The sequence below is a fragment of the Vanellus vanellus genome (assembly GCF_965231255.1).
Source record: "Vanellus vanellus genome assembly, chromosome: 18".
Classification (NCBI taxonomy): Eukaryota; Metazoa; Chordata; class Aves; order Charadriiformes; family Charadriidae; genus Vanellus; species Vanellus vanellus.
Genome location: NC_138923.1, coordinates 8,082,592 through 8,095,873, shown reverse-complemented (window position 1 = coordinate 8,095,873; position 13,282 = coordinate 8,082,592). Strand labels below are relative to the sequence as shown.

The window sequence follows — 13,282 nt, the reverse complement described above, 5'->3', positions numbered from 1 at the left end:
TAAAGTCAGAAAAATCGGTAACCAAACATACTTGATACAACTTTATGTAAAACAGTTTAATTGGAGGTCGTGCCAAAAAACTTTCGAAGAAGCAGTATTCTGTTTTTTCTGCAGAGGCTTCCATGGTTCCTCCAAGCTTGGCAGCCTAATTCTCAGTGCAAAACCAGTTCCCCCTGTGGTATTATTGGTCTTTGATGTCATTAAGAAGGGAAAATCTCTTGTAAGTGTTGGACTATATTTTGATCAAAGTTTGGGGTTTGGGTTTTGTTTTTTTTTTTTTTTTTTTTTTAATACTTTGTACATGAAATAGGCGTTCCAGTAAAGGTAGAGTATAATTCTGGTGATTCCTTTTTCCTTTAAGGTTTACTGTAATTATTTTCCATGTCATATTATTCCAAACTATGGCCATGTGAGAACAAACCAGGGCTGTGTGTGTAATGATGATATCCAAACAGGTAGTTGCCTCATGCGTTTTTCATCTTACCTCTGTTTCATGGTACGTGTGCTGTGCGCACTGCGTGTGTACGTGCTGGCTTACTAGCGGTGATGGGATCAGTTGTGCCTCTGGACGTCTGCGCACCCGCCAGCGGATAAACCAGTGGTTTGCAGGGGCATTATCTGCTCTGGGAGGCGCAGCAGGAGGGTGTTCGCTCCTCGGTGTGGCGGTGGTGATAGCGGAAGGGCCTGAGGAGTGCTGAGAGCTGGTGACGTCCCTGGGGTGTCAATGGGACCTGTGCCATGCGCTGAGGGGCTGATGAAAACCTCAGCATCTCCTCCCAGTCCCTTGTCTATGCTCACCCTTCCAGTGCTGGTAGTACTGGTGGGGTGTTGCGGTTTTACAGAACTGTCTCTTAGATAAGCCAAGTGCATTAACTAATTAGCAGCTGGGTCTAACGGATGGAGGGCCAGGAGCTGGGAGAGTGAGCTGTGCAAGGTGTGCGGGCTGGCAAGGCACTTGGCCTCTTCCTCCTGCAAGCCCGCAAGGTGGGAATTGCCCCACTGCTGAAATACTGAGGCTAGGGCAGCACCGAGCGGCGCGTGCTTCCAGAGCGAGAAAGAACATATAGTGATCAAATGTACTGACTGAGGGTAAACGACATTCCCAGACCCAGCTGAGATCCAAAAAATAAGCTTGAATCCCAGTAATTTCACAGTTGAGACTTTTTTTCTTCTTTTTTTCTTTTTTTTTTTTTTATTCCCCTCTGTCACTGAAGCGTGGTGAGACGCTGGAGTTTACATTTGCCTATAGAAGGGAGAGACCAGCGTAGCCAACAGCCGGAGCTGGGCTGCTCATTCACAGCCCGGCGCCTGTAGCGATACCCAGGATAAGCAGAACCACGGTCCTAAAAATGCAAGACGTTCTCTCTAGTCTGCATGAATAAATGATGGATGAAATGACTGCTGTGTTGTAAATGGAATTTATAATGTTAATGATATAATACAGTCTCTTGCCACAACAGCTCCATTCCCAAGCCGTATATAAGGTCTCCTTTCTTGTCTTTGGAAGATGCTTGGAAAGGAGCCCAATGCCTTATTCTTTAGTGCAAATAAATGTAAGCTAAGCAGCCTTGTACATCCAACATCGCTGACACATGAGACCTTCCAGCCATATGTACCTGTCTGCGAAGGCCGCGACTAATTTGCCCCCAACTCCCAGGAAAATAGTGATAGAAAGGAAAATGAAGGTGGTTTGAGTACCCGTTACATTTGGCATTGTGAAAACGTAGAAAACCTGGTTTTATAGCCTGACAGGCTACGCTGGTGTGGCTGTCCAGTATGTCACCGATTTCACTGTTGTATCAAGTGAGAACTCCCTTTGCTACAAAGCAATCCCACCGGTTTCCCTTCTCTTTATTTTAATCCCCGAAATAGCACAGAGTGGGGTCAGGATGGAGCTTTTGGAGCCCAGTATTGTTGCTGGCCAGGAGAAAAGGTTGTTATGTGGTCAAAATGGGTGGGTTTAGGCTTTCCTCATGTTTTAACCTGCAGTGAAACTTGTTATGATGCCTGGAGAATCAAAATGATAAAGGAGGTTTTAGGATAGTCTGAAGTTCTTCCCTGCGTCTCCCATCAGCGTGTGATTTTTAGCCAGTTTCTGTGTGGTGGTGGCCAAACCCTCCAGCCCCCTGCCAGAAGGGCTGAGAGGATGGTGACACAAAGCTCTTCAAAACCCAACTCTGCTCTTATTTCTAAGCAAGAACGCTCAGCTCCTCCTTTATAGTTTGTTTTATTTACATGTGGGACTTTTCATGAAAGCCAATTGGAGAACATAATTGGTTGGTGAGACTGTTAATTTAATTACCACTGGAGTGTTGGTTCTCTCGCTCCTCCAGCCTCTGCAATCACTCTTACAAATCACTCTTGTAGGTGAGATCTTTGTTTCCTCGTCTTTATAAAACTAAATAACATACCTGGTAAGTGCCAATGGATTACACACACACACGCACACGCACCCCCCCCCCCCTTCTGTCTCCAGCTCTCAGGGACTGGAGGTTTAACGTTTTCTCTGGTGAGCGAGCAAATGCGTATAAAGCCGGACGGTTGTTGCCTTCTCTGCAGCTGGGGCTGTGGACTCTGCCTGGCCGCAGCGGTCTGTCACATCAGGCAGAGTTTTGTTGCTTTGGGGCTTTTGGTTATTTAGTCAGTGGTGTAAATAGTTAAAATCAGAGTAGAATTGGAAGTAAACAAGGAAAATCAAAAGCTCTACTTGTACTGTTTGAAGAGGTCACTTTTTTTTTGCAGACAGAAGTGTAATTTAAAAACTTTTTCAAATGAATCAACGGCTGCCTGCATGCCGGCGACAGGATACGCATGAAAACCTCTTGAAAGAGCGCAAGTGGCTTTTCTCGGAAAGAGAAGTACCTTTTGGTTAACCTTTCCACCAGTAAAGTATCAAGCTCATTGGACAACTTCTCCCATTTTGAAGCATTAACTGATGTACAAATGTTTCTATTTTAAAGAAGATGAACTTTCAGATCTGTGGGTACTTGCTGTGCTGGTTCCTCTGTATTATTTCAATAATGCTCTATTCTCTTTGTGAAGACACCTGTGTGCCAACAGATGTCTGCAGTTAATGGGTCTTCAGTGCTGAAGCTTTCAGAAGCTTTAAATTCTTTTCTTAAACACCGAGTTTAAGTTTTGCGAGAGAGGGTTTTTTTCTTTTTGGGTCTTGCAGTGGTTTCTGCTTTGTGATTGCAAGTTCTCCAGCACCACTGGACAGGTGAAGCGCCATCCTGATCCCCGACAGGCGGGGCTAGTAGCTTTGTGTCCGAGCTTGAAGATGAGCCGTGCTGCCCGGTCTGCAGGCAGAGCCACGGGAAGGAGGTCTGAACCTCCCTCCTTCAGCTCTGCTCGTGCTCACAGCCCAAAGGCCGTTTGGTTTCTTCTGCAAGATGAAACCGTGGTTGTCCTTTGCAGTCACTATTTCACAGAGGTCTTTGCTTCTGCAAGACTAGTAAGAGCCTAAGAATGGGATATGCAGTGTGGAGGGTGGACTTGGGTTTTGGTTTAGTTTTGTTCCCCACCCATCATCTTCAACTTTATCCGGGTGTCCTGTGGAGTAGCTGCAGGAGGGTTAGCACCACAACTTGCTACTTCTGGTTGAAGTTACTGAACTATTCACTGGGCTTTGGTTAAAGAAGGTCCAGGACTAAACATTACTGCTCTTCTGGGTCCACAGGGAGGTGGTACTGTCTCTGGAGCTGAGTTAGGAAGCCAATGATGTCTTAAAAACAAACAAAACAAAACCCCCAAACCAATCAACCAACCAACCAACACCCAGTCAACCAAGAGAAAATCCCCCAAGCCAAAAAAGGTCGAGTGCAGTGGTGTATCACCTTCAGCAGTCTTCATTCCCTGTTTGGAGCTTTGTTGTGCCCTGCTGAGGTTATTTTCGACGGGGAATTCAGTGCTGCTGCTTGGCACGTTCCTGCTTGCATCGCAATAAAAGTGTGCGTTTGCAGGGAACCTGCCGGGCGCAGAGTTTGTCTGGGATACGGCTTTATGAAGTAGTAAATTTTCTCTTGCTTAATCTAATATTCTAGAGAAAAACACTAGTGCGGGGAAAGGAGAATGTTACCTTCCAGAAGTGCCATTAGAGATCTTGATCTTGTTACAGTCTGTTCTATGCTATTACTTGTAAGAACAGTAACATATAAGGATTTTAAATATATTGCAGTCAGAAAGTACAAAGAAGGAGCAAGTGTCAATAACAGCAGACAGCAGCCGGCTGCATTAAAGAAAGGGAGGCAAAGCTTGTGCCAGCCCACTCCCCCAAAGATCAAATCTTAGCAGGGTGAGTTTAACCCTCGTTTATTTTATGGTGGATTAACAAAGTCCTGCGACTTGCCTCTGTGATGTTAATTGCTGCTCGAAATACGCATCAGATTTCTTCGTGTTGCTCTTTGATGTGACAATATCTGTCCTGCACCTGTTTTTTTTTCTCCATTTTCAAAGTACAAGTTCACTGGCCCCCTCTCCGTGGAGGTGGCTGCGTTTTGGGTCACTGGCTGTGTACGCAGTGTCTGCAACGTTGGGCTGGAGGATGCTGCAGGCTCTCGCACTTTTGAAACGTGGGCAGCTCCCAGCCCAGGTCCCCCTCAGCAGGATGAGCTGTAGGGACAGGACCACGGAGACACAGCACTGAAACAGAGCAGATGTTGATAGAGAAGCTCTTGGAGCAGCACTCTGCTGAGGACACCAGACCTGGAAGTGCCAGTGGAGGCTCGAGGCTGGATCGCGTGGGGCTCCTGGGCTGGCTGGAGCCGGGGCGGGGACCGAGGGCTGCTCCCTTGTCGAGAGGATTAGCCCAGAACAGAATGTGCTGGAGGTGTGGGGTGTCTCCTGTCTTCTAATCCTCCGCTCAGTCAGCTCCTGGCTCGGTGGATCTTTGGACGTGACAAAATTAAAGCTCTTGTGTTCGTGACATTCCCGTTGTTCTGATTGACTTACACCACTTCTTGTGTCTGCTTTCTCCTGCCTTCGTTTATGTGCTTGGCTGCAAACGCTTCCTCTGATAGGGGCCTGTTTATGAGCCTTAAACGAGCTGCTCTAGGCCCTGGGAGCTCTATACTGAAGTCTTACAGGTACTCAAAATAAACAGCTCTTTCTGCAAAGGTGCATCATGGCAGCAGCTCTGGGAGGGGCTGAACGGGGCTGGGCAGCTGAGGTCCCCCTGGGGGAGCATCCCTGGACCAGGCAGCCTTCTCCTGCCGCAGGCTCATTTGGAAATGGCCTTTCCGCACAAGACCAGTGCTTAATATATCACTCAGTCTTTGTTCATTGTCTACAGTTAGTAGTCTAACCTAGGTTCAGCAAAGTAATTAGGAGAAATAATTAACAGCTCTCAACGCTGAGGCATCCTCTCTCTCCCTCCCCTCTCCCTCACCATGTGGTGCACCTTGGTAGTGACTCAGAAAACACAAGAGGACATTATCAATCAAAAAATAAGTCTTTACCTGTAATTAACTGTGCACACAAAAAGGAAAACGTGGTGATCAAGCAGCCATTGATAGTTGCTTTACTGGAGGAGGATACACCAGAATCAAATGCTCATGGCAAAATGTCCCTTTAAGTTGTGGTTCTTTTAAACATTTAATCCAAACAAAAATAAGTCTCTACCAAAAAAAAAAATATTTGAACCGTACACTATACGGAAATGTGTGGATAAGACACCGCACTCCTCACGTACCATACGCCTAATGGCCCCTGCCTTCTCTGCAAGTGCAAGAAAACAAAACCCAGCAATGAAAATACAAAATTAATGCAGCAACTAGAGTTGTAGGCAACAGTATGTGCACGGCCAGACCGGGCCGATGGTGGGACGTGGGACTATGCAGCAAGGATGGACCAGAGTCCCCCCTTCCCTCCCTCCCCTTCCCCTGCCTGTTGTGTTACGGGGCTCTGGAGTTGTCGTGACAGGCTCTTTCGAAACAGGACACTAAGAAGAGGAAAAATAAAAAGAACACCCCAGCCTATACCAAAGTAAATAAAGTAATAATAAAAAAAATACCCCTTGGTTCACGGCACTATTGCACCAGGGCCCCGGTGGCCCCGGCCCCAGGTCGCCCTGTGCGGAGCAGGGAAGGAGAGTCGCTGCGTGGAGAGAAGGACGGGCCCCGCGTCCCCACCGGGCTGTGGGACCGCGGTCCCGGCACAGGCTGGTGCAGTCCCCGCGCCGGTGCTCGGCAGCCGGCTCTGCGCTGCGGCCACCCCGGCTGCTGCCGGGACGGGTTCGTGGGCAGGAGTCAGCCCCTGGTTTTCTGCGTACCTCTCTGCTTGGAAAGTGGACCGAAAGACGTTGCGCAAGTCCTAGCGTGAAGGAAGGCGGAGGAGACGGTGGGGAGAGCCACCCCGTTACCTTAGTCTCCCCAGGTCCCTCGGGTGACGTGCCTGGGCTGGGCTCCCTCCTCTGCGGCTTCAGAGGTCCACCCAGCGGCGCAGCTGGAGGGCGAGCACCCCGAGGAGGAGGGTGCTGAGGCTGCTGTGCGCGCTGGGGGCACCGTCGCAGTCCTTTCTGTCGGCTTCACACCTGGACTGCTGGCACAGGACCCCCTTGAAGCCCACGGGGCAGACGCAGCGCTGGTTCTGGTAGCAGGTGCCGCCGTTCTGGCAGAGCAGGAGCTCGTCATCGCAGACGTTGGCTGCGAGGTGGGAGGGATGGAAGGACGCGGGTGTTAATCGGGGGTGTGTTAAAACCCTTAACTGCAGCTTAAACTAGAAGAGTTTGGCTTTCTTCTCTAGCTCCTAGGGGTTTAATTACCCAGCCCTCGTAGTGCTGGAGCAGCCCCAAGGCCAGAGGAACATAGCGGGGGGCTACAAACTCTGGGGGCGGAGCTATCAAGTCATTTTGGATTTGGGAGGAATGGCTGGAGTCTGCGCACCCCACGCCCTGAGCATCACGCGGCACCTGAGCAGGCGGCTCTGAGGACCCCCCCCCTCGTTTGGGCCCCTCTCACACCTCCCGCTGCCCCTCTGGCTCGGGTACGTACGGAAGCAGCCCTGTCTCCAGTAGTAGTTGGGCAGGCAGTCGTCGCACTTGGGCCCCGTGGCGCCTTCTTTGCATTCACAGTAGCCGGTCTCGTTGCAGCGGTCGTGCATGGAGCCGATCTGGTTGCAGTTACATTCTGGCCAAAGACAGGGCTGTTAGTGCCTGTTGGTGCCCACTAATGCCCCGAGGGAGGTGTTGGGGCCTGCGGAAAAGGCTGGCTGCATGCTGCGGGAGGGCTGCTGGAGACCAAGGGGCTGGGAGGGCACGGTTTCACAAGAGGGTCCAATAGTGCAAAGAGCCACGTGTGCAAAGACCACCCCCCTTTGGAGCTGAGCATCTCCTGGTAGGGCAATGCCTCTGAGTCAAGTTAGAAAGATATTATTTGGGATTTGTTTTCAGGGAAGAGACGCCTTGGTGGGCTGCAAAGACCGTAATGGCTGCTGTCCTTGGGGAGCATGCAGGTGGACACACCACCTGCCAGAGAGGGGCTGAACTGAAGCCCACCCCACAGAGCGAGGTCCCGCACAAGCCAACCCACATCCTGGTGCCGCTGCCCGAGGCCGCTGGAGCGCTCACCTATGCATACATTCTCGTCATCCAGCTCCGCCGAGCTGTTGCGGTAGAAGCCCAGGCGGCAGTGCTGGCAGTGCTGGCCCCTCGTGTTGTGCTTGCAGCTCACGCAGGTCACCACGTTCAGGAAGTCGATGTAGCTGCAGCGGTTGGAGTGGCCGTAGCACTCGCAGTCTGCGGAGAGGAGGAGAGAGCTGGGGAGCTGGGCCCGGACCACCCTCCCTCGCGCTGGGTGGAGGAGAGGAGCCACGAGGCTTTGGAGGAGGCTCCTGTTCCAGTCCAATGCAATGGCCACTGCCAACGCAGGGCTGGGGTGGGCTGGGTGGATGGGCGCGCACCGCGGCCGCCGTTCTTCACTGCCACGGGGGGATCGGGCTGGAAGCTGTTGCTCAGAGAGCAGAGTGGGGTCAGGGGGGTCTGTCCCCTGGGGCTAAAGAGCTGTCTTGTTAATGAGCAGAGCCCAGCCTGGTGCCTGGATTTGGCTCTGGTGGGGCTGCAGGACCCGCAAGGGAGCTGGGCTGGGGTGCAGAGCCCCAGCGAAGGCTCTGCCGAAGGCTGTGGCGAGGAGGGGACAGGCCCGTGGGACGGGGCTGGCAGAGGGTGCAGCAGCGTTTGCTGACTCCAGCGATGGGAAGGGTCTGGACAAGGCTGAAGTGGAGCTGAAGCTGCTGTGTGGTCAGGTGAAACCTCGCGGCCTCTTTGGCTTTTTGCCCTCTGTGCCCCTCCTGAGCGTGCCTCTTGCTGTTGTACCTCCCGAAGCAACGGGCTGGTTGTAAGTATGGCGACTCTCAGGTTAAATGGTTAAAATGAGTCTGTGCAAGGAAGCATGGCTTAAGTGGGGGTCCTTCAAAAGATGGTGGACAAGCGCGTGAGGGTTTGAAGCAGGGCTGCCTGGCACAGCACAGGGACGCCTGCAAAGGCTGCTGGAGGGGTGGGGAGGTGTCTCACCATCGCTTGGCCAAGCAGCGCTCCTGTCCTCAGGGCTCATCTCCCTCAGCTGTGGGCACGTGTCAGAAAACAACCAGCTAGGCTTAATTTGAAGCCAGGGGAATTTGATTACTTGCTTATTGTGTTTGCTTTTTATTACCCTGACTTGGGATGGCCACTGCCTCGCAGTGTTGGATTCAGGACACTGGATCGTTCTGGGAGTTTAGAAGCATCATACAGGAGGAGAGGAGGTACCGTAGTTGCCTCGTGGTCAAGCTGTCCCGGTCAGGAGGTGTCCCAGCCAGCACGGGCAGGGGACAGCGTGAGCAGAGACAGTGTCAGCCAGGTCTGAGCTTCCTCAGCTGTCGGAGGGGAGGAGGGAGCCTTGGAGCCGGGGTTTTGGTCCAAGCTCTAGCATTAAACATTCAAGGATGGCAGAGGGATGGGATGGGAGGGAAGGGTGTGGGTTGGCATGCAGATGGGACTGGTGGAGCAGACTTGTGTCAATGAAATGAAGACCAGGGAAGATGGAGCAGGGCAGAGGTTTCCCCATGGGTCACAGCTGCCTGAGGAGGAACTGAGTCCACTGTAATCTTGACCTTCTGTGAAACAACTACCTATTTGACCAATAACCAAAGAATTTAAGCTCAAATACTTTTGGCTGCTGCAGTTCCCAAGCATCATCTCAACCTAGGGATGCGCTCCTACATACAGCTAACTGCGACTCAGATAGCCAAACCCTCCCCGTCTTCTCCATGTTGGAGGATGCTCAACCACATCACCTGGGCGAAGACTAGGAGCCCTGGAGCACCGCGCTGCCTCCTCTTACCTTTGTATGTCTCAATAGGAGCCACTGGGCCAGAGTCTGGTTTGAGCCGGATGAGTTTTGAGCTCTTTGAGGATGCTTAAGAAAAATCAAAGACACGCTTTTTCTCACTGCTTAGCACTGTTTCACGTCCTACCCTACCGCGAGCAGCTCTGCTACGAGAACAATGCCGAGCCAAGCCAAGAACACTGCTCTGGCAGCGCCAGCATCTATTTCTGCACCAGGCAGCTGGTAGCTGCTACAGTTCTTCTCTTCTTCTCCGTTCCTCAAAGTTTGATGCATGAAAAACTTAATGCACCACACTATTGCAATGTGCAGAGCTGGGGGCTGAGGAACTACTTGCACATTAGCCCGTTATGCATGTTCGGTGGTGTGAATCGGGTTATTCAGGCTAAGGATCTACAAGTGTAAATAGCTTAAAAAAAGTAATCTACTGGCCATGGCCTCAATTTGATGGAGGTCATGCCAACTGGCACCCAAAAATCTGCTCGAAGTACCACTAGGAGGACAAATACTATGGAGATGGTATCTGGCAGGGGTTCTGCCGAGCATGCTCTCCTCCAGCCCAGCTCGTCCCCACTAGCACGTACCTGGCTTCTTCCCGTGCCTCTTGCCTGCAGAGTGTGCTGTGCGCCCTGCTTTGCTCTTCGGAGCCGCTACACGAGACAATAAAATATATCTGAGTGCTGCAGTGGGGAGAGGACTGCCAGGGCCAGCCCAGCACGGTTGGGCCGGGATATTTCATCAGGGGTAAAGAGCTGTCTTGGCCAGGACCGTACTTCCTCAAGGCTGTGCTGCCAGCTGATGTCCCGCACCAAATGACTGGGGCACTGGGGGTAAAGGCCGTCTCTTCCAAATCGAGCTGATGGGGTTTGGTGCTTGGGGAGTTTTGTGCTTTGGTAACCCCTGTAACGGGCAAGGTTGAGCAGTGCTGAGACCCCACAAGGTGTTTAGAAATGGGTCCCTCCAGTGTTTGCGGTGCACCAGCCCTTGCACAGCACTGCAGTGCTCAGGGAGGTGCTGGGTGGGCATTGCTGGCTCCATCCCACCAGTGCCAGTCACATAGAATCATAGAATGGTTTGGGTTGGAAGGGACCTTAAATATCATCTCGTTCCAACCCCCCTGCCATGGGCAGGGACACCTTCCAGTAGACCAGGTTGCTTAAAGCCTCATCCAACCTGTCCTTGAACATGTTCCCGCAGTGATAGCCATGGCAGGAGGTGGCTGTGCTCCCCACCACCGGGACTCAACCATGGTCAGAGCGGGCCCACTCCTGCCTCTGATGCTGCTGTGGCATTTGGGTGTCCTCAGGTCTCCATGGCTTCCCATGGTGGGCTGGCACAGTGTCCAGACCTTGCTCCACCAACACAGCCTCTCCAGCCTCCATAACTGTTACAGGTCACCGTGGTGCCCAGGCCCTGCTCTGCCACCACGGCCTCCTCCATCCCCTGGCACAATGGCAGAGCAGGGAACATGGTGCCCTCTCCTCATGGGTGTTCAGCAGTGGCCTGGCACGGTGTGGGGGTACCAGGGCCTGTTGTCCTTGCTGTGAGGGAAGTGGGGCAGCCCAGAGGGGAAGGAGCAGCTCCACGGATCCCCAGGGCACCTGAATTCCCACATCTCTGCAGTGGCTGCTGCAGGGGGCCCTGGGGACCATATCCCTGTGGAGAAGCCACCACAGTTGCACCTATCCTTCATGAGGAGGGGGCCATGGCTGTGAGGAGGCTCCACAGAGTGCTGGGAGAAGGGTGATCCACCAATGAGGCTTGGTCCTGTTGGGCCAGCACAGCCAATCAGCCCAATTAATCTTGCCCAATAAATCTTGGCAGGGAGGAAGGCACATGCCCCTTGCCCTGTGGCAAGAAACACCTTCCCAAAGCAGCTGAGCTGCCCATGGGCTCTCCTGGAGCCCAGGGAGACCCCTGCAACCATCCCAGCCCCAAACATGTCTCCATCCAGCCCCATGGAGATCTTTTTAAGCACAACTGAGCTGAGGTGGACCCTCTGAGTAGGAGGGCAGATTGTATGATGGTGGGTCATGCCGAGGATGGGTGGGTTGTCCTCAGGGAGAAAGCTGTCCTGCCCTGTCCTTGGGGATGGGCATGGCCTTACCTCGAATATTTTCAGGAGGATCTGGTGGCTTCGGCTTGGGTCCAAGTGCTGCTGTGTTTGGTGGGCGCTGAACAGCTTATGGTGGCATCAGTTAGAGAGAACATCAGATTTAATACAGATCCCCCTCTTGTTTGCTTAAAAAGGTGACAAAAGGACACTGGAAGCTCTAAGCAGCTATCTAGGGTGGGATGGTGGAGCCATATCTGGTTGAGGATGTGTTGAAGCAGCAATGAGAGAGACAGTCTCCTGGAAGTTAGAGTCTTTAAATATGAAGAGAGACAGACAAAGTACTCCTGAGGGGAAGGCGTGGGAGCTGCTGGATGGGCAATTGTTGGCATGTGGTCATTTCATTGCCCTAGCGTGGAGAGAAGCTGCATCTGCAGACCACTGTCAAGACTCAGAAGCCCCCATTGTTTGGCACAGACTGTCAGCGTCACCCGGCATTGTTGCCCATGGTGTCGGCCTATCTCTTGTCACCGTATCCAATACAGTTCTGTTTCTCTGTGAGGCCAGAGACAGGCCCAAGAACACAATTCTAAAAAGCCTCAGTTTCAGCACTTTCTGCCCTCTAGTTGAGTATTTCCAAACACTGGGTTGTTTCCCGGGCCCAGCTTCAGCAGCCTTTGTTCTGCCCTGGAAGGGATGCTAATGTCTACAGCTGGAGTGAGCTACAGGCATCTCGGATGGGAAACAGGAGACGAGCACCAACGGGCAAGCGTGTGCGCTGGTGGGAACCCTGAGGAGGAGAAACTTCAGCCTCAACAGCCAGCGTGAAGCCTCCCAAGGTTCCCACCAGGAGCAACTCACCTTAGGCAGTCACGCAGGAGACCTGAAGCAAGGAAATACATAAGAAGGCATCTATGCTACAAACGACACAGGCCTATCTATTTACAAAGTTATTCTGTTCTACAAACAGACTCCGGTCTCGGGAGACGACAGGATTTCCATGATCCTCTCTGTTCACCCCAGCAGCAAGCTGTGAACAATCTCTTCTACCACTTACCGTCCTCATATTTCATGTGTACGACTAAACCCTGAGGCTCAATCCAGCCTCACCACATTCCCAGCTGTGTGTCGGGCACACACAAACCCTGAGCTTTTTCCCAGGCGGGAGGAGGAGAGAGATGCATGGAAAGCAGAGATGCAGAACTAGAAACTAAAGCGTTCGCCGAGTGTCGGGAGCCGGTACTCGCTGGCAGGATCCAACTCAGCCACGCGTCTCCTACCTTCTGCTCCGGGACCAGCCTTGGCCAGGGGAGAGCCCACCTGCAGCGGGGCAGCCGCCGACAAGCTGGTGTAGTCTTGCAGCAATCAAAGGGGAGAGCTGTGTTACTGGGTGCGATGGGGGGAGCTGACAACCAGTGAGGAGCTCCGATGGAGGGCCAGAGCTTTGGAGGACAAACCCAACCCAACCCTGTGCCACCCAGGTTTTCATGCCTGCTGGATGGTATTGGGAAGCTGATGCATCCTGGGGCTCTGGAGGGGCCGGGCAGCTCTTGGGATGCCAAGGGCAGGAGGGCAGCGGTGTGCTGAGCTGCCCGTTCTCAGCTCCGCTGAACACACGGTGTGTTGCTCGTGTGTTTGCACGGGGACGTCGGCGACTGGTCTGCACCCCTCTGCTTTGAGGAGCTTTCCCTTGAAACAGTGGGACTGAGAATTGGCACAGGTGTCTTATGATGGAGGCACCAAGTCCTGGTTTCTAATCCAAACTTCTAGGCCCTCCTCCAGGCTCTGCTCTTCCCTTGGAAATACCAGTTTAAAGAATTTGCAAGCCACTGCGGAGAAATTAAACCAGCAAGAAATGTATAGATGACTTGTTTGATTTCCCTGCAAACCCTCACCCCCACTGGCTCCGTAC

At 52.5% G+C, this 13,282-nt stretch overlaps 1 protein-coding gene across 1 annotated transcript in view; it reads right to left on the bottom strand.

The window, feature by feature from the left end:
• Positions 1–6,417: 6,417 nt before the first annotated feature.
• The window catches only part of NTNG2 (netrin G2), a gene marked incomplete at both ends in the record, with an annotated part of 47,250 nt that continues 40,385 nt past the window's right edge, over positions 6,418–13,282 (bottom strand). The window contains 6 exons of the mRNA XM_082492442.1: positions 6,418–6,641; positions 6,990–7,124; positions 7,565–7,732; positions 9,315–9,389; positions 9,902–9,967; positions 11,425–11,499. Coding sequence (XP_082348568.1) covers positions 6,418–6,641; positions 6,990–7,124; positions 7,565–7,732; positions 9,315–9,389; positions 9,902–9,967; positions 11,425–11,499 — 743 coding nt within the window. The remainder of the gene's footprint in view (positions 6,642–6,989; positions 7,125–7,564; positions 7,733–9,314; positions 9,390–9,901; positions 9,968–11,424; positions 11,500–13,282) is intronic.